Genomic DNA, 27,931 nt, shown 5'->3' with positions numbered 1-27,931 from the left:
CGTGATCCGCCCACCTTAGCCTTCCAAAGTGCTGGCATTACAGGCGTGAGCCACCGCACCCTGCCCAGGAATAACCTTTTTATGATTTCCTTTTGGTCTTTCTGTTTTATGTGAGTGTGTGTGTATATGCTTGCCTGTGTTTGCATGTGTGTTCATGTTTACCACCAAAGGGTTGAGAAGGTCTTTACAGTTTTTTTGGCTTTTGAAGCATTTCCAATACTGCTCTCCAGAAGGATCATTTGTTTCTTTTAGCACAAGCCATATCTAGACTACCAATTTCAAATTGTACCTTGTATTAAATGGTTGCTAGATTTTTGTTTGTTTCAGTTTCAAGTGTATTCTTGGCTGATTTATTCTTTAGTGATAATAAATTTCTTATGAGCTAAAAGTAAGTTTAGCTGTTGTGGGCAGGTCATTAGATGTTGCCCACAGGTAGGGGCAAGTTATGCACATGTGTGATAACGGTGAGGGCTCAAAGAGAGGCTAAGAGCAGCTTCTAGTGCTTAGAGCAATTGTCTGGGAAGGGTGTGGCAGCAAGTAGAACATGTAGGAAATGGATGGTGAGGGATGTGGGCAGATGGGAGTGGGCATATTGGAAACATTTGTGTGGGTCTGGTATCTTTATGCTCTTACCAGTAGGCTTCCTAAAGAATGTGGAAGAATGTGGCATCTTGCCTTGTTAAACCAGCTTCTGTGCGATTTGCATCGGAACGGGTGAGGCAGCTTAAGTACTGTTGTCGTTTTACACTTAACAAAACGTGGGGCCCAGAGAGGGTCAAGTGCTTTTCCAAAGTTGGGAGGCTAATAAAAGGGCCATGACATGCTCTTATCCCCCACACCAGTGTTAGATAAGTCATTATGCATAGTCAATCTCATAGTTGTGGAAATATGTAAAACTAGGTCTTTGTCAACTACATACTGCCCCTGAGCTAATAGGGGTATTTTGTACCTTCTCCATAGCTTCTTCCTGTGTGTTGTATCCTGGCAAATGTTCAGGCTTCTGAGAAGAAGGTTGAGCTGATGGGTCATCTAGATCCTGGACTGAAAGTTGCATATCTGAGTGCTCGAAAATAAAATAAAACTCAATCTAAGTTTTTTTTTTTTTTTTTTAAACCACCTTTTAAGATACTTAACCTTTTTGTTCCCTTATTTTTGTGTATATAATTAAGAGTTAGAAGCAGCAAGTTTGGGATCATTTTCAGAAAGATTGATATAAAAAGGTCCTGAATTAGCTTTATGTATTTGGTAGTGAAATAGCATAAGCATTGACTGTAAAGATGAGGTTGATGGACTTTGGTTTGCAGTGCTTATCAATTTACTGCTTGTGTTTGAAAGCCCTTTACTCATTGGCATTGCTTCAAGGGAACATTGACTTCTAGACTTCAGATTTGAGTAACTTTTGTTATTAAAATCCAATGAACAGAATCTACTGGTTTGTAAACACGCAGTTTTAAAACATCCTCATCATTTACAGGTTTTAGAGCTGGGAATCTATCATTTTGGTAGGACCTACAAGGCAGTATTTTGTAGAATTTCTGCAGGCTCTGTGGAAGCATTTAGCAGCTCCTGAGCTGGACTGACATTGTCAGTGCTTTTGTAGCATAAAGACAGACATGAGAGGAGTGTTGCAAACTGCTTCTGATAAACAAAACCAATCACACTCAAGACACTTAAATTCAAACAAATGAAAAATAACTTGTATTTACCCCCCTTGAGGTAGACGAAGAATAACAAAAGAAAGAGTGCTTTAAAGGGCGTGATGAAGAGTGAGTGTAATAATAGCTTACTGTCAGGAATGTTTGAATTCATTGCAATGAATGTGCATTTAAAAAGCCCATGCATTGTTTTGCTGTTGACTGTCTTGTCTTTACATTAATTCTTTAGTTCAGTATTTAAATTGAACTGGTTTCTTATGGTTCATGGCATTATTTTGAAAGGAATTAGAGAGTCATCAAATTGCAGTGTACTTTTTCCTTGAATTTCTAATGGTAGCTATTTCCCTTAATCTTAAAAGAGTGGTAAGAAAATCGTAGCCTTTGTTTGGTGGGGTGGGAGTTCTTGGAGAGGGTGTGGAGAGATAAGAGAAGTAATTTGTGCAAGGTGCAAAGATGGATACGAATCCTGCTTCTCAAGTAGTTCATAGACTTAGTGGGGTGGAGGGACAGTTGGTGCAGTGGTCTTGAATCTTTGCAGCCTGCAGGAGAGATAGTATGAGCAGGCCTGCATTCAAGTAAGACTTTCTGGAGTGGGGAGGACATCTGAACTTGGCCTTGATGAGTAAGTTCCAGTGAAAGGAGAGAGAGTGAAAGGTGGGACTGGAGCTAGGTAAATTGAAGGGTGAAACCATAGCTAATAGTCTCAGTATTTTTGCTGAAATTGTAGGTTGTTTGCTGAGCAGGAGCATAGGAGGATGAGACAAAACTTGAATAGCCCCTGTGGCATATGGGAGAGAGGCCTGAATCAGGGCTGTGGGCCTGGGTCATGGATCTGACCCATGGCCCCACAGCAGCCCCACCTACTTTGTTCTAGACTCTGAATTTTGTCTCTTAGCCCCAGGCAAATCTTTTAAGGAGCAGAGAAGCTACCATGGTAGTTTTGATCCAAGCTGGGCTATAGCACAGGAATTAGGGGTGAGGGTGTACATGAAGGACTAGATCAGAGTAGTCATCCTTGACAGGAGAGGGAGAAGGGTCTGGAAATCCCCTGGCTTGAGTCTTGACCTCTTTTTTTTTTTTTTTTAAATTATACTTTTAAGTTCTAGGATACATGTACACAACATGGAGGTTTGATGCATAGGTATACATGTGCCATGTGGGTTTGCTGCACCCATCAACTCATCATTTACATTAGATATTTCTCCTAATGCTATCCCTCCCCCAGCCCCCACCCCCCCACAGGCACCGGTGTGTGATGTTCCCTGCCCTGTGTCCAGGTGATTTCATTGTTCAATTCCCACCTATGAGTGAGAACATGTGGTGTTTGGTTTTCTGTCCTTGTGATAGTTTGCTGAGAATGATGGTTTCCAGTTTCATCCACGTCCCTGCAAAGGACATGAACTCATCCGTTTTTATGGCTGCATAGTATTCCATGGTGTATATGTGCCACATTTTCTTAATCTAGTCTATCATTGATGGACATTTGGGTTGGTTCCAAGTCTTTGCTGTCGTGAATAGTGCCACAGTAAACATACGTGTGCACATGTCTTTATAGTAGCATGATTTATAATCCTTTGGGTATATACCCAGTAATGGGATTGAGGGAAGAGAGAGACTCTCTCACATTATTTTATATAGTTTTATACTCAGTACCTGTTTTAAGAATAAAAAAGGAAGTGAAACCAAAGGCAGGCAGCCCGGCACCAGGCACCAGATCCAAAACCAGACCTGAAACCAGGCCTGGGCCTGCCTGGCCTAAACCTGGTAGTTAAAAATCAACTTATGACTTAGCAACTGATGTTATCCATAGATTCCAGACATTGTATGGAAGAACACCATGAAACTCCCTGCTCTGTTCTGTTTCACGCTGACTACCAGTGCATGAAACCCCTGTCACGTACCCCCTAGAATGCTCAATCAATCGCGACCCTTTCATGTGAAATCTTTAGTGTTGTGAGCCCTTAAAAGGGACAGAAATTGTGCACTCGAGGAGCTTGGATTTTAAGACGGTAGCTTGCCGATGCTCCCAGCTGAATAAAGCCCTTCCTTCTACAACTCGGTGTCTGAGGGGTTTTGTCTGCCGCTTGTCCTGCTACAGGATGGCTGAGTCAAATGGTAATTCTAGTTCTAGATCCTTGAGGAATCGCCACATTGTCTTCCACAATGGTTGAACTAATTTACACTCCCACCAACAGTGTAAAAGCATTCCTATTTCTCCACATCCTCTCCAGCATCTGTTGTTTCCTGACTTTTTAATGATCGCCATTCTAACTGGTGTGAGATGGTATCTCATTGTGGTTTTGATTTGCATTTCTCTGATGACCAGTGATGATGAGCATTTTTTTCATGTGTCTGTTGGCTGCATAGATGTCTTCTTTTGAGAAGTGTCTGTTCATATCCTTTGCCAACTTTTTGATGGGGTTGTTTTTTTATTGTAAATTTGTTTGAGTTCTTTGTAGATTCTGGATATTAACCTTTTATCAGGTCTTGGCCTCTCATTCTTTTTTTTTTTTTTTGAGATGGAGTGTGCTCTGTCGTCTAGGGTAGAGTGCAGTGGCCCGATCTCAACCTCCGCCCCCCGGGTTCAAGCAGTTCTCTTGCCTTAGCCTCCCGAGTAGCTGGGATTACAGGTGCTTGCCACCACACCTGGCTAATTTTTGTATTTTTAGCAGAGACAGTGATTCGCCATGTTGGCCAGGCTGGTCTTGAACTCCTGGCCTCAAATGATCTGCCTGCCTTGGGCTCCCAAAGTGCTGGGATTACAGGCATGAGCCACTGTGCCTGGCTGGCCCCTCTTTTATTCTGCTGCTGCTTTTAGAGCTTGATTTCCTTAGGTTATACTAAAAAATCTGAACACCATGGGTGGTAACCTATGGCAACAGTAACACAACTTAAGCAAGTTATTATTTTTAAAACCAAAACACGAAGACTCTCAAAGGCATGGGGTGAATCCAGCCTTTGGGTATATATGAAGAGTAGGGTTTGGCTGTCAAGTTCTGCCTTTCGCTGGTTTTTGTAATAAAACTTTCTTGGAGCCCAGTCTTACTTTTTCATTTGCATATTATGTATTTTTGCACTACAGTGGCAGAGGTGAGTTAGTTGTGACAGAGATTATATGGCCTTCAATGCCTAATATATTTACTGTTTCTTTGCAGAAAATGTTTGTCAGCCCCTTACATAGAGGACAATTATTTGTTCTTGGGGAAGGGTGTACAAATCCTTTTTGAGATAGATGGGATATAAAAAAATTTGAATATTCTCAGGAGGATGAGATTAATATAATTGACTGCATTGATTCCTTGCAAGAAATAAATTGGAGTGTTTAGTGATTTCAGGAACCTTCTGTAGTTAGAAAAAGATCTTAGAAATAGAGCCATCTTTGGTCCTGGGTTAAGTCTTAGATGATTCTTTGGAAACAGTACATACACATAAGGAACTTAAGATCTGAATTTTTTTTTTGTTATGTTTCACTAAGGGCTGTTCTGCCAATGGAGTTTTAATTAGCCTTTGTTAACTTCCTTTACATTAGAATACTTAGCCCTCTGTTAGAAGCAGTATGAGAGTTTCTTTGGGAAACAAAACACAAAGATAAAGATAAAAGAGGGACAGAGAGAAAAAAAAGTCCTGTAACTTGGTGGGGTGATAAGATTTGGCTAAAGGACCTGCAAGTCAGCAGATGTCTGTAGAAAAGACAGAAGGTATAACATTGCTGAGATGGCCAGTAGCCATGTACACCTGCACTGACCTTTGAAGGCAGAGCTGCATCTCTTTTTTTCTGTGTGTGAGAGCTAAGAATAGACATCAACATTACCTACGTTAGTGCAGTGACAAAAGATCATCAGGCTTGTATTCTATGCTATTTTGGGCTGCATTTCTAGCAATACCTATTATATAGCATAATGATGATTCTTCTAATGATAATGCTTCATTAAAAAGAGGTATAAAATGAAGTTCCACATGTTTTGCTCATGCTATTATCTTCATAATCTATAACCCTAGATGAACCTCCTGTGTGTATTCAAGTCATCTTTGTAAGAGTTTCCGTTTGCTGAGTGGTGACACATAGCTCCTCCCCTAATCCTCATCTCTATCCTCCATCGTGCTGGCTCTCTAGTTTGAATGCCTCATAGCATAACATACAGGGCAGTCTTCAGTGGCCCCTTTGAACCAATGTTTTGCACCAAAAGGGGGTAGCTTATCCTCATTGTCAGAGTACCCATGGAGCAATTTAGCCTTTGGATTCTGTAATAAACCTATGGGATAGCATTTCATAAAGACTGAGAATTTCCTGTGTGTGTAACCATCTTTGGCGATAGTTTTCTGCAGGTCACTGGAGGAAGACAGCCACACTTCACTGTGAGGGGATGCTGCCCTACCTGTTACCTTCAATTTCTGCTATCTTACACTGTTGTTGGATCTTTCAGACCATTTTGCACTTGCTTTGAAACTCAGCTCCTTCACTGAATCATGTTGCTCCTTCATTGCTGCTGCCTCCAGATCTCCAATGGTGTCCCCCAACCTTTCCTGTACCAGCCTGATAATCATTGGTCTCCTACCCTGAGAATGGCTGTGAGTCCACTGCAAAAGGAATTTCTCTGGTTTTTCAAAATTTTGAGTCACATGGTGAAGCTCTTCAGGAGCAACTCTGCTATGTTGAAGAGATTGGGACATGTCAAGTTAATATCTGATGGGCCTCCTTCCTTCAGTACGTGCCATCATTTCCAACTCTTCATAGTCTTCTGTAGGTCTCATATGCTCACTTACTTTCTCCTCGGGGTTTTCTACTTTTTCAGGAGACATTTTCACTCACTGATGGGAAGATGACAGCAGTGATGCCAATTTATTTAATATGGGTGCTAGGCATATTCCTTTTGGGAAAACATCTGAGATACAACTTAGCTGCAGACTATATTCTCTGACCTAGATTTGTATACAACTGAAACAGTTGTGTTGGTGGACACCATCATAGAGAGTCTTTACTTTGGACAGTGAATATTGGGTAAAAAAATTATTATAGCATGTATTTGGAAAATGGTAACAGAAGATGAAGGTTACTTGTATTTATTTTTGTGGCATTTCTTTTCATGGCTATTTCTTCTGCAGTAGACTCTGAGTTCATTGGTGACAGGTGTTATTTCTCATGTACTCTCTAGCTCCAGTCTCTGGCATAGTGTCTGATGAGTGCATGGCATAGAAAAAATAGCTTTGAAAAATAGTGTGATCTAACAACAGACTACAACAAGATGGTCTGGTTACAGCAAGAGACTTGGGGAGGGCTTTGGATGAGAAGGATGAGGAGGGTTGAGGTGACCTTCCCCAGTGGGCATTTTTCTGAACTCTATTACTCCAAGACAGTAGTTCTCAAACTTTTCAGTCTTAAGGCCCTGTTACAATCATAATAATTATTGTGAACCTCAAATAACTTTCATTTAAGGAGGTTATATCTATTCTTTTTTATTGTATTAGAAATTCAGGCCAGGCACGGTGGCTCATGCAAAAAAAAAAAAAAAAAAAAAAAAAAAAAAAGGAAATTAAGAGAATATTTAAAAAAATAGTTAATTCTTTAAAACAATCCATTACATATCAACATATATTATTTTATACAAGGTGACTATAGGATGGAGGGGAGCAGACAGAAAAAGAAAAGGTGACTATCTTCCCAATTAAAAAATTAGTAAGAAGAGTCACATTAGTTTACATTTTTCAAATCTCTTATGTCTAGCTTAATAGAAGATTGTGGCCGAGTACAGTGGCTCACGCCCATAATCCCAGCACTTTGGGGAGGCTAAGGCAAGGGTTCGAGACCAGCCTGGCCAACATAGTGAAACCCTGTCTCTACTAAAAGTACACAAAAATTAGCCAGGCATGATAGTGTGCACCTGTAGTTCCAGCTGCTCGAAAGGCTGAGGCAGGATAATTGCTCAAACCTGAGAGGCGGAGGTTGCAGTGAGCTGAGATCATGCCATTGCACTCCAGCCTGGGCAACCAGAGTGAGACTCCGTCTCAAAAAAAAAAAAAAAAAAAAAAAAAGATTGCTGGATTTTTATATCAGCTTTTACATTTAATCTGTTATAAGGTCATATGTCCTATAGCTTCTGGAAAACTCTATACTCATGAGAGTGAAAAAGGCAAATACTAATGTACTAATGTTCTGGTATAATTTTGAAAATAGTTTTGATGTCACAGACCCTCTGACAGGGTCTGCGTGTCTCCTGGTGGTCCTCAGAAAACACCTTGACAACTGCTTCTGTAAGATACTTAGCAAAAGATGACTTCTCTGGAGTTATCTATTGCACATAGATGATGCATAGATCTTAGGGCAAGGTAACTATGTTCTATCTTTATTTATTGGCCTTCAGGTAACTGCATTCCTGGTATGTGTCTCAAATAATGAATCACCTTCAGAGACAGTGGTTCTCAAACTGGAAGCCATGGAGTTCTCTGGGGCACATCATGTCCTGTGTTTTGTCTTATAAACCAGGCAAAATTTTACAAGTGGACAACATATGAACTCATGTCTCTGCATCTCAAAATATAGAACATATTTTCAAGAAATTGTACCGCCAAGATTTTTCTTTAATATTAATTTGCTAGCCTATTACTTTTGTTATCTTCAGGTACTTATTAATGGAAAAATGATGTAAAATTTAAAAGTTTGAAAAATATTGTGGCAAATCTTTTTTTTTCTTTCTCTCTCTCTTTTAAGACAAGGTCTCTCTCCATTGCACAGGCTGCAGTGCAATGTCACAATCACAGCTCACTGCAACCTCCACCTCCCGGGCTCAGGTGATCCTTCCATCTCAGCCTACTGAGTAGCTGGGACTATACGTGTGCACCTCCATGCCCAGCTAGTTTTTTGTATTTTTTGTAGAGATGGGATTTCACTATATTGCCCAGGCCAATCTCAAACTCCTGGCTTCAAGTGATCTTCCTCCCTCCACCTCTCAAAGTTATGGGATTACAGGCATGAGCCACTGTGCCTGTAATCTTAAGATTTTTTGTGGAGAATCTTAAAATAAAAATAAATGTCTTATATGGTATATTTTTCCTTGAGCTGGGGAAATTTTTTTTTTTTTTTTGGCTGTGCTTGTACTAGGTGGATGGGTGGTTGGTGTCCTCTTTCCATTTTCTGTTTTTAGTTTTCTTTGTAATCTATAAGTATAAATTACACCCCTTTAAGGTAAAAGTTACCTTTTTGTTAATATAAACATTACATGTGAAAAATATGGGAAGATATTACATAGGAGAGAAAATGAAAATCACTCAATCCTGGCATTCAGAGAAAGCAGCTATCAAAACTGTTTTGTATATTTCCTTCCACTGTTTTTTTTCTACGAAAAAAACAGTTAAATGCTGCATAATTGCATGTAAAAACAATTTTTATAGTACAGTAAACATAGTTTTATCCCCCTTCCATTTGACCCATTGTGAATGCTTTCCCACGATGATAGATGTTCTTCAGCAAGATGATTGGAAATTTATCTTACTTGGCTGGGCGCGGTGGCTTATGCCTGTGATCCCAGCTCTTTGGGAGGCTGAGGTGGGTGGATCACCTGAGGTCAGGAGTTCGAGAGCAGCCTGGCCAACATGGCGAAACCCTGTCTCTGTTAAAAATACAAACAATTAGCCAGGCATGGTGGCAGGGACCTGTAGTTTCAGCTACTGGGGAGGCTGAGGCAGGAGAATCGCTTGAACCTGGGAGGCGGAGGTTGCAATGAGCTGAGATTGCACCACTGCACTCCAGCCTGGGTGACAGAGTGAAACTCCATCTCAAAAGAAAAAAAAAAGAAAATTTATCTTATTTTTATTGTTTTTATTGGCAGGATGGTTTTCACAGGTAGAGGAAAGCAGATAAATCTAACATGAAGGGTGTGGGTGGGTGGAGGAGGGAGCGTATGACAGCTCCTGGTCTTGTGTTGGTCAGTGTGGGGCAGGGCACAGTCCACAGTGGGTGGCCCGATCACTGCTAACCTGAGAGAGAGGCACCTTGCACAGACGCCCACTGCCCCATTTTCTGCCTTTCTTCTGCAGCTTCTTGAGATAGAAGGCGTTATTAAACAGCACAGAATATTTGACCTGTTTTCGTATATAATCAGTGTTTGCCATTCCTAGCTGTGACTTTCAGGAAAGCTCTCTCTTTTCCTCATAGTCTTCATCTACAAGGGGAAGAAATTGAATTAACTGCTGTCTCTTGTTCCTTCCGGCTCAGAAATGTTTACTTTATGATAAGCAATATTTCTTTAAGAAGATGAACTAAATTCAATAACAGTGAATTTTTGTCAGTTCCAGATTTCTTTTGTATTAGAATGTTGTCAAATCAAGAGCTCCTTTATAAGAAACCTGTTGGTGAGGCATGGGAATCTTTTCACACCAAGGTGTTAGGCATAGTGGCATTTAACCTATAGACTTTTTTCCCTCTTCCCTCAATGGAGTAGCTTAAATACCTCTATCCACCAGATGGTGCTCTTGGACAGCAAATTTATTTGAGGCTGTGGGTTTCCAAATGAGGTAAAACAGTTTAAACGGTTTGAGTCACCAGGAGAATTCCTTTCCATTTTGTATTTTTATCATGTCAGGATATCATTTACTTTGAAATAACAAATCGTTCAAAGCCAGAACACTAACTGCCTAAATTTCACATCCAAGGCAAACATGTCATCCTAGACAGGTTTTGATGCAGAGAGAGAGCTATTGGCTTGTAGGATTGTGACTTTCAGGTTTTAGTTCTGTGAAATAAGGCTTCTAGGTAATCACAACTCATTTATCTGCTAGCATGTTATGGCTGCTCTTCAGTGAAGCAAGTCAGCTCACATGACCCCAAAAGTTGTCATCCAGACGGGAGATGATGGAAGGACAGCTTTACTGGTCACATTGCATCCAGAATGTTTCTGTTAGTTCTGGAAACTGTGTTTTCAGAGGAGCGTTGCCAGAGCTGCACAGCTGGGATGGTGCAGGAGTTGTTGCAAGAGCAGTTAAAGCCCATGTGGTTGTTGCCCCTGAGAATGGTGCAAGTAAGAAGGTTAGGTGGGATCGCTGTGGGAAAATTCAGTCTGTCTCTGGAATAAGTTTCTTTTTTGTTGTTGTTTTTTTTGAGATGGAGTCTCGCTCTGTCCCCCAGGCTGGAGTGCAGTGGCACGACCTCGGCTCACTGCAAGCTCCGCCTCCCAGGTTCACGCCATTCCCTTGCCTCAGCCTCCCGAGTAGCTGGGACTGCAGGCGCCCGCCACCACATCTGGCTAATTTTTTGTATTTTTAGTAGAGACGGGGTTTCACTGTGTTAGCCAGGATGGGCTCGATCTCCTGACCTTGTGATCCACCAGCCTCGGCCTCCCAAAGTGCTGGGATTACAGGTGTGAGCCACTGCGCCCGGCCATCTCTGGAATAAGTTGCTAAGGAATACATCTGCCCCAGAGCAGATTGGGCTGCCACTTGAGGTAAGGAAATACTGACCTTGGAATGTTCACATAGAGACTGTCTGATCTTCTGTCAGACATAGTTTAAAAATTTGGGTTGGGTTGGGGCCAGGTATGGTGGCTCGTGCCTGTAATCCTAGTACTTTGGGAGGCTGAGGTGGGTGGATCACCTGAGGTCAGAAGTGCGAGACCAGCCTGGCCAATGTGGAGAAACCTCGTCTCTACTAAAAATATAAAATTAGCTGGGCGTGGTGGCACGTGCCTGTAATCCCAGCTACTCAGGAGGCTGAGGCAGGAGAATTGTTTGAACCTGGGAGGCGGAGGTTGTGGTGAGCCGAGATCGCGCCATTGCACTCCAGCCTGGGCAACAAGATTGAAACTCGGTCTAAAAAAAAAGAAAAATCGAGTTGGATAGGATGTGAGTAGAACTGGTCATTTCTCTTTTCACTCTTCTCTACCTCTTGACTGTTAAACTTCGCAGTTGAAATATACGTAAATGTTTAATAAACTAGTAAATTGATAAATCAACGAATATATGTGGAGGACCACTCTGAGTGATCAATGGGGTTGTGAGACGTGTCAGCAATGGTAGGTATTGGCCAGTGCAAGGAGCTCACTGGTTAGCTCGAGAGTCATAAATGGTTTCCCTGAGGGATAAACAACACACACTATATGGGCGGAAGCCTGGTGGATGGCACGATTACTATGCACAGTAGGAGTGTAAAGAGGTGAAGATTACTGGGCACTGGCATAGTCCACAAGATTGTAATGAGAATACAGGGCATTAGGGCATTATGGACATTAGGCACGGTGAGCAAGGTGAGGGATGAGGAAACTGAGCCTATTTTGTGAATTCTGGATGATTGGCATGCTGCCTTGAGGGGCAGATTTCTGTGGGAAAGTATTAGGGACACAGCAGTGAGAATTACTGAAGGAGAAAGAACATGAAACTCAGGTGAAAAGTGAGAGTTTTAGTGCTGAATTTGGCTGGTGAACATAAAGTCATTGACAATTTCAGCTGGAAAGAATTTTGGAGATGATCTGATATAATAGTCAACACATTGATAGATGAGGAAGCTCAGACTGAATGTTAGGGTTTATCATAGATGACTCCTACTTAGTGGCAGAGCTGGGAGGACCCCCCTTTCCTATTCTCTCTCTACTCTTTCAGATAGTCACCAGGAAGGATGGTTAAAGCTTGAACACTGTGTATACTCTGGAGCTCTTCTTATCTTGGATTGGTGTCTGTTGAGGCCTCTACCGGTCAGAAGGGCATTTCCCCTGCAACCCAGCCTTGCCTGCAGATTTACAGAAGGGCTTTGATAAGGAGCATCTGTTGGAAGCCCAGTTCCTGCTTTGGGCCTGCTGTTTTCCATTTCATAAAAGGAATGTGAAGATAATTTAAATTTTATCTTTGTTATAATTTTGTAAGATATAAAAGCCTGTGATTTTTTCCTAGGGGGAATTTACAAATAGAGTAGAAAGATTCAAGTAATTCTTGTCAGAAAGGAACAATTCATCTATAACTTCTCCTAGAATCTGTTTTGCAGATGATCAAATATATGGGACAATGTTTCTGTACCAAATTTTATTTTTTAGTGTTTTTCTTACTACAGCAAAAAAAGTAAAACAACTTACATGTCACAAAGGAGAAGTACAGATACAAATTGTTAAAGCCATGAGGTACTATGTACAATAAAGTAAATGTTAAGAAAATGTTTGTAATACAATGGTATGTGAGGAAACCAGGATAACCGTGTATAGATATATCTCCAAGATTTTGGAATGCCCACTCTGGATTTCCAGTATTGCTTACAGTCTCCCTCATAATTCATCCACTTGCCCAAGGGTAGAGAGCAGCAGGTCTGGCTGAGATGAGGGAGGTCGTGGAGCTGCTTCCCACACCCCAGCATCCTAGTATGGTTTCCTCAAAATAAGTCACCAGCTGTCAGTGGGCTTTTGGGGGTCACTGGTGCAGAGTTAGAGTTATGAATGCCAGGAGTCTGATTCTAAATATATGCTAGTTACAACAAGTTTTTAAGAGAAAGATGTTACTAAAGTGATGAAATGGTTTTCTCTTCTTTGCAGATTTATATGTTTGATATTTTAAAGTTTACTTTCCAAATGTCCTGTAGCAATGACGTATGGTTTAATATTCAGGAAAATTATTGTTAGTTTTCCTTTTCCATTGAAGGAATAATGTGCCTATGTGTATGATCCAGAATTTTGTTCTGTGAAGAATGAAGAATGAAAATGAGGCCACTAGAAATACCTTAGGCTGTTTTTCTTTATGAAGAATAAAAGGGAAACTCAATAGCACCAGCCCTCTGCCATGTGTTATGAGAGTGTGTTAAATCTGACATTGCTTTAAGAAATAGCAGCTGTAGAGAAAATGAAGCAAGGTGGAGAAAACAAACAACTGGGAGAAACTGAAGGAAAAATCACAGAGTGGTATAGAGGAATTGGGAAGAACAGGTATATTCTTTATTTAAACTGGAATTTTCCAGGTATTAGTGGTTAAGAAAAGGCTCAAGTGCAGCCCATACTTGGCTACCATTCAAGAATTAAGTGGTATTCACTTTTCCTTTTGTTGGGTCACATTAGTGTTGTGGACTCTGTTATGTTTTTTTCTTATTTTAATCCACTAGTCAGTGGGGGAAGTGGGGATCTGTGGATTTGTTTACTAACGAAGAAATATATCAGTTAGACGTTATCCTGCTGCCGGTAATAAAGACCTCAGAATCAGTGGCTGAAACAAATTGGGCATTTAGTTTTCTTTTGTGTAAAAATTTGAGGTAAGTAGCCTAGGGCCAGTGTGTTGGACTATGATGTCATTATAGACCCGTACTCCTCAATTCTTCTGCTTTCTTTATGATGAGATTTTTTTTTTTTTTTTTTTTTTTTTAAGACGGAGCCTCACTCTGTTGGCCAGGCTGGAGTGCAGTGGCATGATCTTGGCTTACTGCAATCTCTGCCTCCCTAGCTCAAGTAATTCTCTTGCCTCAGCCTCCCGGGTAGCTGGGATTACAGGCGTGTGCCACCACGCCTGGCTAATTTTTGTATTTTTAGTAGAGATGGGGTTTCACCATGTTGGCCAGGCTGGTCTCGAACTCCTGACCTCAGGTAATCCAGCCGCCTCGGCCTCCCAAAGTGCTGGGATTATAGGCGTGAGCCACTGTGCCAGCCTATGATGAGATCTTTACCTTCATGTTCTCCTGGTAGATGCCTAAGCCCAATAATTGTGTCTGAATGTCTTACGGAAGGAAGAGGGAGTGAGAGCGAAGGGCACAAAGGGCTTGTGCCTGCTGAGGTAGCCCTTCCAAGCTGTCTCCTGGGAGCTCTACTCAGCGATGACTGCTCACCTTTCGTTGGCCAGAACCCTGTACTATGACCATCCTTAGCTGTAAGAGAAGCTGGAAATGCAGTTTTCATTCAGCTATATTGCTCTTTCTATTAAATGAGGTTCGTTATTAAGGAAGGTGAAACTAGATCCTGAGTACTTAGGCAGTCTCTGCCATAAAAGTTTATTACAAGCCACGATGACTTTGTAATGCTGTGTTATACTGTATTATATACAATTTAAAGAGTTGAATTTGTTGGCTGGGCACGGTGGCTCATGCCTGTAATCCCAGCCGTATGGGAGGCCGAGGCGGGTGGATCACAAGGTCAGGAGATTGAGACCATCCTGGCTAACACGGTGAAACCCCATCTCTCCTCAAAAAATACAAAAAATTAGCCGGGCATGGTAGCGGGCACCTGTAGTCCCAGCTACTTGAGAGGGTGAGGCAGGAGAATGGCGTGAACCCGGGAGGTGGAGCTTGCAGTGAGCCGAGATCGCGCTACTGCACTCCAGCCTGGGCGATAGAGCAAGACTCTGTCTCAAAAAAAAAAAAAAAAGAAAAGTTGAATTTGTCAAGGGGCTTAATAGTCTGGAAAATATGAATAAAGTAGTAGAGATTATTCTTTTTCTTTTTCTTTTTTTTTTATGGAGGCGGAGTTTTGCTCTTGTCGCCTAAACTAGAGTGCAATGGCGCCATCTCAGCTCACTACAACCTCTGCCTCCTGAGTTCAAGGGCTTCTCCTGCTTCAGCCTCTGTAGTAGCTGGGATTATAGGCGCCCACCACCACGCCTGGCTAATTTTTATATTTCATTTTAGTAGAGATGTTTCACCATGCTGGCCAGGCTGGTCTTGAACTCCTGACCTTAGGTGATCTGCTTGCCTCGGCCTCCCAAAGTGCTGGGATTACAGGCGTGAGCCACTGTGCCTGGCCATAAAGTAGTATAGATTATTGTGTTTTAAATTTTTCATATGTAAAAATGACAGATTCTGAGCATGGGATATGACTGTTTTAGTAAATGTTGAGATAATTGGTCTCCTTTAAAGAGGGGCGTCATATGGTTTGGGTCCCCTTTAGGATTTTCTACAAGAGCCACATGTAGATATGTAAAATAAAATTAATATTTCTTTTTTTTTTTCTTTTTTTCTTTTTTTTTTTTTTGAGACGGAGTCTTGCTCTGTCACCCAGGCTGGAGTGCAGTGGCCGGATCTCAGCTCACTGCAAGCTCCGCCTCCCGGGTTCACGCCATTCTCCTGCCTCAGCTTCCCAAGTAGCTGGGACTACAGGCGCCCGCCACCTCGCCCGGCTAGTTTCTTGTATTTTTTAGTAGAGACAGGGTTTCACTGTGTTAGCCAGGATGGTCTCGATCTCCTGACCTTGTGATCCGCCCGTCTCGGCCTCCCAAAGTGCTGGGATTACAGGCTTGAGCCACCGCGCCCGGCCTTAAAATTAATATTTCTGTTTAGTTTGTTTTTTTTAAAAAAACAATGCATATCTGTGAGTATATCCTGTACTTCCTCTATGCCAGTATTTTTAAAAACATCTTCTTGACAGGGAGTGTTTAAAAAAAATAGGAAATATAGTTACCAAATTACTGACTTTCCTAGGTGTTGGGAGATAGAGGGAAGTTTCTCCCTCCCTGATTATATAAAAAGTGTGTAGTGAGAGTTGACTTTCTGGTTGATCGTTTGGCCACGTGGCTTCAGAAACAGTAGAGCCAGCATGGGTTAGAATTTTCATTCTCATGCTTGAACCCCGGCCCTGTGATTATGAGCTGTGAGGTCTTGGCAAGTTATCTGTCTTTGCTACAGTCCCCTCATTTATAAAACAGTGTTGATAATAGTTGATAGTAGTGTTTAGCTGGTAGGACAAAATGAGGTGACATAAATAAAACACCTCATACAGGGCCTGCTCCCTGTTATGTACTGAGTCAGCGTTAGCTGCAGCAGGTGGCAGTACTAAAGCAAAGCAAGACAGAAGTCTCCAGGCCTTAATGAGCTAGTTACTCACCAGCTGATTCTGATCGAGAGAATTGTGAAGAATTCTGTTCTGCGGTTGCCATTTTAAGTTTGTCCAGCCTGCAGCCCTGCGATTTATACTCTTTGACATCTGTCAGAGCCATGAAGAATGTTTGTTTAGGAGTCACTGCTTAAGAAAATGCTTCTGCTGTTTTTGAGAAATATACCACTATCTTCTTGTCAGTAAGATCCTGCCGTGTGCGGTGCCAGGACAGAAGTGACCTCATGGGATATGACTCAAGAAGTAGTCCTTTTTTTTTTTTTTTTTAATTTTATTTTAAAAAGACAGAGTCTTGCTCTATCACCTAGACTGGAGTGCAGTGGTGCAATCTCGGCTCACTGCAACCTCCGTCTTCTGGATTCAAGCAGTTCTGGTGCCTCATTCTCCCAAAAAGCTGGGACTACAGGCATGCGCCACCATGGCCAGCTAATTGTATTTTTAGTAGAGGCAGGGTTTTGCCAAGTTGCCCAGGCTGATCTCGAACTCCTGAGCTCAAGCGATCTGCCCGCTCCCAAAGTGCTGAGATTACAGCATGAGCCACCGCATCTGGCCGATAGTCTCTTTGTCATGATTTTAAAAATCATCTTGTTGGCCAAGACCACATCTGCCCTGTGAGCACAGACCCTCGCCCTCGCTTCTCTGCCGCTTGTCCACACCTGCTGCCAGCTCACCATAGATGATGATATTGCTGTGCCCATCGTCAACAATGACTCCAGCATGTGCAAGGGTGGCTTCGCAGGCGACGATGCCCCCCGGGCTGTCTTCCCCTCCATCGTGTGGCACCCCAAGCCCCAGGGTGTGATGATGGGCATGGGTCAGAAGGACTCCCATGTGGGCGACTAGGCCCAGAGCAGGAGAGGCATCCTGACCCTGAAGTGCCCCATCGAGCATGGCATCGTCACCAACTGGGATGGCATGGAGAAGACCTGGCACCACACCTTCTATAAGGAGCTGCATGTGGCTCCTGAGGAGCCCCATGCTGTGACTGAGGCCCCCCTGAACCCCAAGGCCAGCCGCACGAAGATGACCCAGATCATGTTTGAGACCTTCAACACCCCAGCCATGTACATGGCCATCCAGGCCGTGTGTCCCTGTATACCTGTGGCTGTACCACTGGTATCATGATGGACTCCGGTGATGGGGTCACCCACAGTGTGCCCATCTACGAGGGGTATGCCCTCCCCGACGCCATCCTGTGTCTGGACCTGGCTGGCTGGGACCTGACTAAGTACCTCGTGAAGATCCTCACTGAGTGGGATTTCATGCATGACATCAAGGAGAAGCTGTGCTGTGTTGCCCTGGACTTCGAGCAGGAGATGGCCATGGTGGCCTCCAGCTCCTCCCTGGAGAAGAGCTGCGAGCTGCCTGATGGCCAGGTCATCACCATTGGCAATGAGTGGGCCTGCTGCCCCGAGGCACTCTTACAGCTTTCCTTCCTGGGCATAGAATCCTGTGGCATCCATGAAACTACCTTCAACTCCATTATGAAATGTGACGTGGATATCCACAAAGACCTGTATGCCAACACAGTGCTGTCTGGCAGCACCACCATGTACCCTAGTGTTGCCAGCAGGATGCAGAGGGAGATCACCGCTCTGGTGCCCAGCACGATGAGGATCAAGATCATTGCTCCTCCCGAGCGCAAGCACTCTGTGTGGATTGGTGGCTGCATCCTGGCCTCACTGTCCACCTTCCAGCAGGTGTGGATCAGCAAGTAGGAGTATGATGAGTCTGGCTCCATCATCCGTCTTCCAAATGCTTCTAGGCAGACTGTGACTTAGTTGTGTTACACCCTTTCTTGACAAAACCTAACTTGTGCAGAAAAGAAGATGAGATTGGCATGGCTTTATTTGTTTTTGTTTTGTTTTGTTTTTGTTTTGTTTTGTTTTTGTTTTTATGTTTTTGTGGTTTGAATCAGGATTTAAAAACTGGAACGGGGGGTGACAGCAGTTGGTTGGAGCGAGCATCCCCCAAAGTTCTACAATGTGGCCGAGGACTTTGTTTCTTGTTTGTACATTGTTCTTTTTTTTACTAGTCATTCCAAATACCGTGAGATGCATTGTTACAGGAAATTGTTTGCCCTCCTAAAAGCCACCCCACTTCTCTCTAAGGAGAATGGCCCGGTCCTGTCCTAAGTCCACACAGGGGAGGTTTCGTGTGATTTATGTAATGCAAAATTTTTAAAATCTTTGCCTTAATACTTTTTTATTTTGTTTTATTTTGAATGATCAGCCTTCGTGGCCCCCCTCTTTTGTCCCCCAACTTGAGATGTATGAAGGCTTTTGTTCTCCCTGGGAGTGGGTGTATGCAGCCAGGGCTTACCTGTACATTGACTTGAGACCAGTTGAATAAAAGTGCGATTTTTTAAAAAAAAATCGCCGGGTGCGGTGCCTCATGCCTGTAATCACAGCACTTTGGAAGGCTGAGGCGGGTGGATCACCTGAGGTCAGGAGTTCAAGACCAGCCTGGCCAACACAGTGAAACCCCGTCTCTACAAAAAAAGAAAAAAACAACAACCCAGAATTAGCTGGGCATGATGGCGGGTGCCTGTAATCTCAGCTGCTCGGGAGGCTGAGGCAGAAGAATCGCTTGAACCGGGGAGGTGGAGGTTGCAGTGCGCCAAGATCGTGCCATTGCACTTCAGCCTGGGGGACAGAGCAAGACTTCGTCATAAAAAAAAAAAAAAATCAGCTTGTTGAAATGTAGTATTTGATTATATATGTACAAAATATTTAAGTTTTAAAGCACAATGATTTTGAATATTCCAAACTCACCCAGCAGTCAACAACTGCAACATTAACAACACTGCTCAGGGACCACTCCCTTGTAGTCCTTTCCTGCTATGCCACTCCCATCACTCTGGGGTGGCCTGAATTTTGTGTTTGATTTTTACTTTGTAAAAAATAGTTTTCTCAGGCATGCACATATTTTAACACAATATGTTTAGTTTGGCGTACTTTTGACCTTATTGAAAATAGTATCACTTTATGTAGTTTTCTGGGACTTTGATTTTTCACCCAACAGTATTTCCCAGTTGATACATACTATTTTGTAAGTTATTGTAATGTTCATTCATTTTCTTTGCTGTATAATATTCTACTTTGTGAATATACACCTCTTTTTATTCTGCTGCCAGTGAACATTTTCTTTCTTTCTTTTTTTAAAAAATAAATATTGCAGGCCGGGCGCGGTGGCTCAAGCCTGTAATCCCAGCACTTTGGGAGGCTGAGATGGGCGGATCACGAGGTCAGGAGACCATGCTGGCTAACATGGTGAAACCCCGTCTCTACTAAAAAATACAAAAAATTAGCCGGGCGAGGTGGCGGGCGCCTGTAGTCCCAGCTACTCCGGAGGCTGAGGCAGGAGAATGGCGTGAACCCAGGAGGCAGAGCTTGCAGTGAGCTGAGATCCGGCCACTGCACTCCAGAGCGAGACTCCGTCTCAAAAAAAAAAAAAAAAAAAAAATATATATATATATATATATATATATATATTGCTGCTATGAACACATTCCATACATGGTACCTGGTCTACACGTGTAAAAGTTTCTTGAAGGTATTTACGTAGGAATGGAAATGCTGGCTCATAGAGTGTTTAACTTTACCAGATACTGTTGAATTGCTTTTCTAAGAGTTTGTATCACTTTATATTCCTTTAGCACTGCGTATCATTTTTGTTTTTTTTTGAGACAGGGTCTTGCCGTGTCAACCAGGCTGGAGTACAATGCTGCGATCTTGGCTCACTGTAACCTCAGATTCCTGGGCTCAAGTGGTCCTCCCACCTCAGCCTCCTGAGTAGCAGGGACCACAAGCTTGCACCATCATACTGGACTAATTTTTATATTTTTTATCGAGACGGTGTTTCGCCATGGTGCCCAGGCTTATCTCAAACTCCTGGGCTCGAGTGACCGCCTGCCTCGGCCTTCCAAAGTATTAGGATTATAGGCGTGTGCTACTGTGCCCAGCTTATAATCATTATTAAGACAGCTTTATTGAGCTATAATTTATATAATACAAAATTCACCCATTTTAAGTGTATATGTCAGTGATTTTCATGCAGCCATCACCAGTCTAGTCACAGAACATTTCCAACAGCTTTAAAAGCTTCTTCATGCTGATCCAGTCTTCACACTTAATGTATTACGACTTGATGTCATTCCTGTGCCTGTAAAATATGTCATGTGAATTTGCACCTCTCTGATTAAAAATGGCTTAGAATATCTTTTCATGTCTTTATCGGCCATTCATATTCCTGTCTTTATGAACTGTCCTCTATTTTCCTATTAGATTGTTTGGCTTTTTTAAAATTTGGAATTCTTTGTTTATTCTGGATACCAAAACTATGCCAGTTATATTTGTTGAATTATTTGCTCCAGTTGTGGCCTTTCTTTTCACTATTTTGTTTGTCTTATTTACAGTATCTTTTAATGAACAAATGTTTTAATTTTAATTTTAATAGATTTTTACTAATTTATTTAGTTTTTTTTTATTTCTCATTGTTCCTGGACTGATTAGATTCTGTCTTATAATGTTGGGTATTCTATCCTCAGTGTTGCTTAACTTACCTTTCAGACTTTCAATCTCATTGTATTTCTGTACTGTACTATGTTAATGTCCTAAATACTATCTGCTGGTTAACTACTTTTCTTGCTTGTTAATACTGGTTAACTGCTTCTCTTATTTAACGCTTTCACTGAGTTTTTAGTTTAATGATGATATATTTCTTTTCGAGTTCACCTCTCCCTTCAGGTTGGACTGGACATTCCAAATAGTTTATTTTTCTTTGCTTGTCTTAGTGATTCTATTTTTTATTTCTTTAAACATTTCTTATTCCTTGATGACAGAATAAGACAATTCAGTATTGGTGGTCCTACCTGAGGGGCTGCTCTGAACAATTTGTTCGTTATTTCTGCTATCGCTCTGCGGTGTTGGCTTTTTTCCCTGGTACGCACAGTGATCTTTGTTTGTATGCTTAGACTTGATCTTAATTTGTGGAATAATTCTGGATCTAAATGTATGATTCTTTTCTCCCAAGAGGATTGCCTGGAACCAGGAAACTCCATTAACTTCACACTCTCAGTAGTCTAGACTCAAGGTGGGAGTCTCAAGCTCTCTGCAGTCTTTTATTTGACTGGACATTTTCCCCCTTTTTTCTCTGTCCTTTTTGCACTCATATTTGCCTTTATCTTTTTTTGTGACACTTTCACTGCAGAATTATTTTGTTTCTTTCAAAACTTGCTATATGATGGTTATTGTTGAGAATTCTAGAACACAAAGCACTGCTGTAAAATCGTAGGTATTTGATGTATAAAAATGCAAAAGGGAAAATAGTTTCATTTTAAAATACAGATTTAGGGAATATAAAACATTTATAAAAAAGAAGCAGCAAAAAAGCTATCATGTCAAACATTGTAATTAACTATAAGCAAAATGTACTCCATATGAGCCTAATCTTACTGTGTAAAGATCCAGGGAAATCATCAGTCTATTTTAAAGTGTAGACCACAGCTTTCAATTTAGGTATTAGAAGGCTATTTTCTTTTATGGAGAAAAGACTACACATTGTGGTGTGAAATGGACTGAATTTTGAAATCTTTAAAGAACTAACCAAATTTTATTTTTTTCTCCATGCACGTTACCTTTGAAACTTCAAGGGCTTGTTCCAGCTGTATGAATTTGTGGCAGTATTTTATATTAGCCTAGCTTTAAGTTGCCAGCACAGTAGTAGAGTTTGGTGGATGGTCTTTTCTTTAAAGACACAGTCTTCTAGTCTGGGCTTGGATAAGAGTCCCAAAACGGGATAATACAAGTCAAATGAAGAAAGGCATAAATTTGTCTGTTGTTTTCCCTTTGACACAGGGTCTCATTTTGTTACCCAGGCTAGAGTGCAGTAGCACCATCATTGCTCCCTGCAGCCGTGACCTCCTGGGCTCAAACCATTCCCCCACCTCAGCTTCCCTAGTAGCTGGGACTACAGGCACGTGCCACTACGCCTGGCTATTTTTTTTTTTTTTGGACAATTTTTTTTTTTTTCCCCTGGTAGAGATAGGGTCCCACTATTGTTACCCAGGCTGGTTTTGAACTCTTGGGCTCACCCCATCTCTACTAAAAATACAAAAAATTAGCTGGGCGTGGTGGTGGGTACTTGTAGTCCCAGCTACTTGGGAGGCTGAGGCAGGAGAATGGCGTGAACCTAGGAGGCGGAGCTTGCAGTGAGCTGAGATCACGCCACTGCACTCCAACCTGGGTGACAGAGCGAGACTCCATCTCAAAACAACAACAACAACAACAACAACAACAACTCTTGGGCTCAAGCAGTCCTCCTGCCTTGGCCTCCCAAAATGATATGGGTTTACAAGCGTGAGCCACCACGCCTGGCCAAATTTGTCTTTTTAAAATTCTTAAAAATGAGTATTTTTTATTTAAAAATTTTAAGTGTTTTTACCCTTAAAAATCAAGAAATGGCTGGGTGCGGTGGCTCACACCTGTAATCCCAGCACTTTGGAAGGCCGAGGCGGGCGGATCATGAGGTCAGGAGATTGAGACCATCCTGGCTAACATGGTGAAACCCTGTCTCTACTAAAAATACAGAAAATTAGCCGGGCGTGGTGACAGGCGCCTGTAGTCCCAGCTAGTTGGGAGGCTGAGGCAGGAGAATGACGTGAACCCGGGAGGCAGAGCTTTCGGTGAGCTGAGATTGCGCCACTGCACTCCAGCCTGGGCAACAGAGCGAGACTCTTGTCTCAAAAAAAAAAAAAAAAAAAAAAGAAAAAATTAAGAAATGTGGCTGGGCACGGTGGCTTGTGCCTATAATCTCAGCACTTTGGGAGGCCGAGGCAGGAGGATCACTTGAGGTCAGGAGATCAGCCTGGCCAACATGGTGAAACCCTGTCCCTACTAAAACAAACAGAAATTAGCTGGGTCTGGTGGCATGTGCCTATAATCCCAGCTACTCAGGAGGCTGAGGGCAGGAGAATTGCTTGAACCCGGGAGGTGGAGGTTGCAGTGAGCAGAGATCATGCCATTGCACTCCAGCCTGGCTGACAGAGTGAGACTCCATCCCTCCCCTCCTCGCTAAAAAATGAAAGAAAAAAAAAAAAAGCTGCACAGTAATGTGTTAATGAGAAATGCCGTGTCACAATGCTGAAATATAAAAATGAGACCAATACCAGTATTTATGAAGGGATTGTTTGCAAAGAGTTATGATGTACTGGACAGACAATACATTTGCTGTTGAGGAGACTAACTGCTCTGTTCTAATTTCCTTTTTTTTTTTTTGACAGGGTCTCCCTCTGTCACCCAGGCTGGAGTGCACTGGCACAGTCATGGCTCACTGCAGCCTTGACCTCCCAGGCTTAGGTGCTCTTCCCACCTCAGCCTCCTGAGTAGCTAGGACTACAGGCGTGTGCCACCATGCCCACCTGATTATTGTATATTTTATAGAAATGGGGTTTTGCTATGTTGTCTTGGCTGGTCTTGATCTGCTGGGCTCAAGTGATCTGCCTGCCTTGGCCTCCTGAAATGCTAGGATTACAGGCATGAGCCACTGCACTTTGGCCTGTGTTCTAATTTTCTCTTTTTCTTTCTTTTTTTTTTTTTGAGACAGTCTTGCTTTATCACCCAGGCTGGAGTGCAGTGACTCAATCTTGGCTCACTGCACCCTCTGCCTTCTGGGTTCAAGTGATTCTCCTGCCTCAGCCTCCCTAGTAGTTGGAACGACAGGCGTCTGCCACCATGCCTGGCTAATTTTTGTATTTTTAGTAGAGACGGGGTTTCACCATATTGGCCAGGCTGGTCTCAAACTCCTGATGTTGTGATCTGCCCCCCCCTTTGGCCTCCCAAAGCGCTGGGGTTACAGGCATGAGTCACCGTGTCCAGCCCTTGGTTCTAATTTTCAAACAAGGAGTCCTGTAAGTTACTGACTGGACACCTTCCTTTCATCTGTAAAATGAGATGGTGTTTTGCTTTTGTTTTCCTAGCATGATGGTTATGCCACCTCTTGTTTCTTTCCAGTTATTCTGTGTGAGATGGTGGAGCATGCCATGTTGTTAGGTAGAAGACATGTCCCCAGCTCTACAGTTAGCAAGCTTTGAGATAGGTAATTTAATTGGGTGCTAGCTATGTCAGCCCTTGGAAAGACCAAGAGCACATCTAAATGTAACTTGGTGATGGGCATTTTTGTAGTGGAAGAAAGACTGTAGTCCTGTCCATTTGTATATTCTTTTTGATGACTTCATTTGAGTTACGGGGTAGACCTGAAAACTTGAGAATCTTTAACAGGTTCTTTCAGTATTTTCTCAGATTCTTACAGAATCCAGGTAGCAGATCTTCTTTTTTTAATAATTGGATTTTCTAATGAAGTGGTAGTTCCCCCTGTGAATTCTTGCATTTCAAAAATTTTTGTTGGTCGTTATTGGCCCGGTTTGGAGTTGACTCTGTGGCACTGAAACTCAAGAGGAAGATGGGGGCTCCTAGCTTTGTTTGGAAATCAGCCCCATGAGGCTAATATTGAAGGTGCTGAGGGTGACAGCAGGAAATGGGAATGATGTTGTTGAGGGTGGAATATAGAGTGATAACTGTGAAGATGTGGAAAGACTTAAGAGAGTGACAGGTTAGTGGTTTTAACCTAATTTTGGGGAACAATATTCATATAGACTTTTTCTCTTCTATTATATGGAAAGTACCATACAAATATTAGTAATAATCATATATGTCAGTTTATCAATTTTTCTGTAGCCAGCTATGCTTTTATGTACAACAAAGGAGAAAGCAGCCCCTAAAATATTGCCAGAGTGAAGAACACACGTTTTGTGTGCTCGGTTGGAAGTGTTTCCGTAGTCATCCAGGGCTTCTTTCACAGTGACCGTGTTGATATTATAGCAGTTTCTCAGGTTTATGGGCAAGTGACTATAGCTATTCCACTTGGTGGACAAAGCAGAATGCATTATCAGGCCATCTTTGGTGCACTTCACAGAATTGTCACCTGTGCCTGGCGAATGGCTAAGTTCTAGCAGACCCTCCCTGCCATTCTGCTGCCTCACAGAGACTCCTCTTAAGAAGTTATACAGTTTTGTTTAGGACTGTGCTAGATCCCACTTATCCTGGTGCTGGTTATTCAGTTTTCATTATTGCTCAGGCTTTTATTTTGCCTTTTTTCTTTGGCCATTTGCATATTGGTTATGGAACAGAGAGATAAAACATGCGCGTAGAGTGGATTCCTGTTAGGTTCCTGCCACTTGTACAGTCTCGCTCCAGTTACTGGACACGTTTATGGAGTAACTGATACAGCTGTTTAGTATTGGACAAATATGTGATTCACTTTAAAGTAGTAAGCTCAAAACCACTAACTTCATATTTATAGCCTGTCTCCAAAACTCCTCCTTCCTTTATTCTTTTAAAATTGCTGTAATAAGTATGGATTCTTTAATGCCTGCTACATTTTTTGCAGATTTGGCCACAGATTTATTTGCTTTTATCCACATTTCTTTTTTTCTTTTTTTTTTTGAGACGGAGTCTCGCTCTGTCATCCAGGCTGTAATGCAGTACCATGTGATCTCGGCTCACTGCAATCTCCGCCTCCTGGGTTCAAGTGATTCTCTTGTCTCAGTCTCCTGAGTAGCTAGGATTATAGGCCCACACCACCATACCTGGCTAATTTTTTTTTTATTTTTAGTAGAGATGGAGTTTCACCATGTTGACTAGGGTAGTCTAGAACTGACCCCAAGTGATCCGTCCGCCTTGGGGTCCCAAAGTGCTGGGATTACAGACGTGAGCTACTGCGCCTGGCCTGATCCACATGTTTTTAAAAGTTGGTTAATGTCACATAAAATTGGGATTTGGGGCTTAAAAAAACTCAGAAAATCTGGCAGCATTCCCAGTGACTGAGTAATGGCTGTCTCCTTTAGACAGGATAGTATGTTGTCTCCAAATACACATCACCCCCCATACCCACCATTTTTAATATACACCTGGCTGCCTTCACTAATTGCTGTTACCTGCCTGGCTCTTTGGGCACCTGAGTTTGTAATTCCTGCTTTATTACTGAGTTCTCCACTTCCTGCTGTGCTCTTGTACTCTTTGTTTTTTGTTTTCTTTTTTTGGAGACAGAGTCTCGCTCTGTTGGCCAGGCTGCAGTGTAGTGGTACAGTCTTGGCTTACTATAACTTCCGCCTCCTGGGTTCAAGTGATTCTTGTGCCTCAGCCTCTCAGGTAGCTGGGATTACAGGCGTGTGCCACCATGCCTGGCTAATTTTGTATTTTTATAGAGATGGGGTTTTACCATATTGCCCAGACTGGTCTTGAACTCCTGACCTCAGGTGATCCTCCCATCTCTGCCTCCCAAAGTGCTGGGATTACAGGCATGAGCCACTGTGCCCGGCCTCCTGCTGTGCTCTTTGGAACAGGATACTGACTGCCCTCTTTGAGGTGGAATGGGCTGTGAATCCGTTGAGATGCCCCTCAAAAAAGCTGTGGTCTGAACCGTCTCCCTGTCTTTTAAAAGGAAAATTTTAGGCTGTTGTGGGTAGGGGAACCATCGTGGGGAAGGATGGTGTGCGAAAAATGTGAAAAGAAACTTGGTACTGTTACCACTCCAGATACATGGAAAGATGGTGCTAGGAATACCACAGAAAGTGGTGGGAGAAAGCTGAATGAAAATAAAGCTTTGACTTCAAAAAAAGCAAGATTTGATCCATATGGAAAGAATAAGTTCTCCACTTGCAGAATTTGTAAAAGTTCTGTGCACCAACCAGGTTCTCATTACTGCCAGGGCTGTGCTTACAAAAAAGGCATCTGTGCGATGTGTGGAAAAAAGGTTTTGGATAACAAAAACTACAGGCAAACATCTGTCTGGATGTATTGATGGAATTCCTGGCTTTCTAAATGATTTTACTTTCTGCCTTGAATTTTCAAGCATAGATGTCAATTTACAGAATAACGTGTTTTAAGACAATAAAGTTTAAACCAGAGAATTTGATTGTTACTCATTTTGCTCTCATGTTCTAAACAGCAACAGTGTAACTAGTCTTTTGCCATAAATGGTTATTTTCTTTACAAGCATTTTATTGAACTAAGTGGCAAATTCCATGAAATTATTTCTCAGTTCTGTATGCACTTTTATTTAATATTATTCATGTAATTCTCCCCCCCCTTTATAGATACTGCAAAAGTGAGAAGGAAATAATAGATACTTTGCTCTGAATTTGGCATCCCGAGTTAACAGTTCTCCCCTCACTTCTTTACTGGTGTCACAGTTATTAAAATCAACAGCCTCTTAACTAATTGCAGTTTCATAGGATATATAAATGTTTCAAGCCATTATTGCTGAATGGTTCTTGAGTTATTAACCTAGACCCAAATCAAAGACCAGTTGGATTTATGATGTTTTTTATTTGTTCTTGCAGCCAAAGTGCCAGTTCCGTTAATATGTGACCAAGAACACAAGGAACATCCATATGTCCAAATAAATACACTGAATTTTAGGGAAAAAAACCCGAAAATTTTAGTT

The 27,931-nt window shown here is 42.2% G+C and overlaps 2 protein-coding genes and 1 pseudogene across 5 annotated transcripts in view; all 3 read left to right on the top strand.

Annotated features, from left to right (window-relative positions):
• KDM4C (lysine demethylase 4C) overlaps window positions 1-27,931 on the top strand; it is a 416,349-nt gene that overhangs the window by 62,848 nt on the left and 325,570 nt on the right. The window lies entirely within an intron of this gene.
• On the top strand, window positions 15,858-19,822 carry LOC126937585 (actin, cytoplasmic 2-like; annotated as a pseudogene).
• On the top strand, window positions 23,222-27,906 carry LOC126937588 (cysteine-rich PDZ-binding protein-like). Its single transcript, XM_050761135.1, has one exon. The coding sequence runs from the start codon at window positions 26,972-26,974 to the stop codon at window positions 27,284-27,286; it is 315 nt and encodes a 104-aa protein (XP_050617092.1). The 5' UTR covers window positions 23,222-26,971; the 3' UTR covers window positions 27,287-27,906.

The sequence above is a fragment of the Macaca thibetana genome, chromosome 15 (assembly GCF_024542745.1).
Source record: "Macaca thibetana thibetana isolate TM-01 chromosome 15, ASM2454274v1, whole genome shotgun sequence".
In the NCBI taxonomy this organism is placed as follows: Eukaryota; Metazoa; Chordata; class Mammalia; order Primates; family Cercopithecidae; genus Macaca; species Macaca thibetana.
The sequence above is the reverse complement of the archived record's forward strand: the minus strand, read 5'-3'. Positions and strand labels throughout refer to the sequence as shown.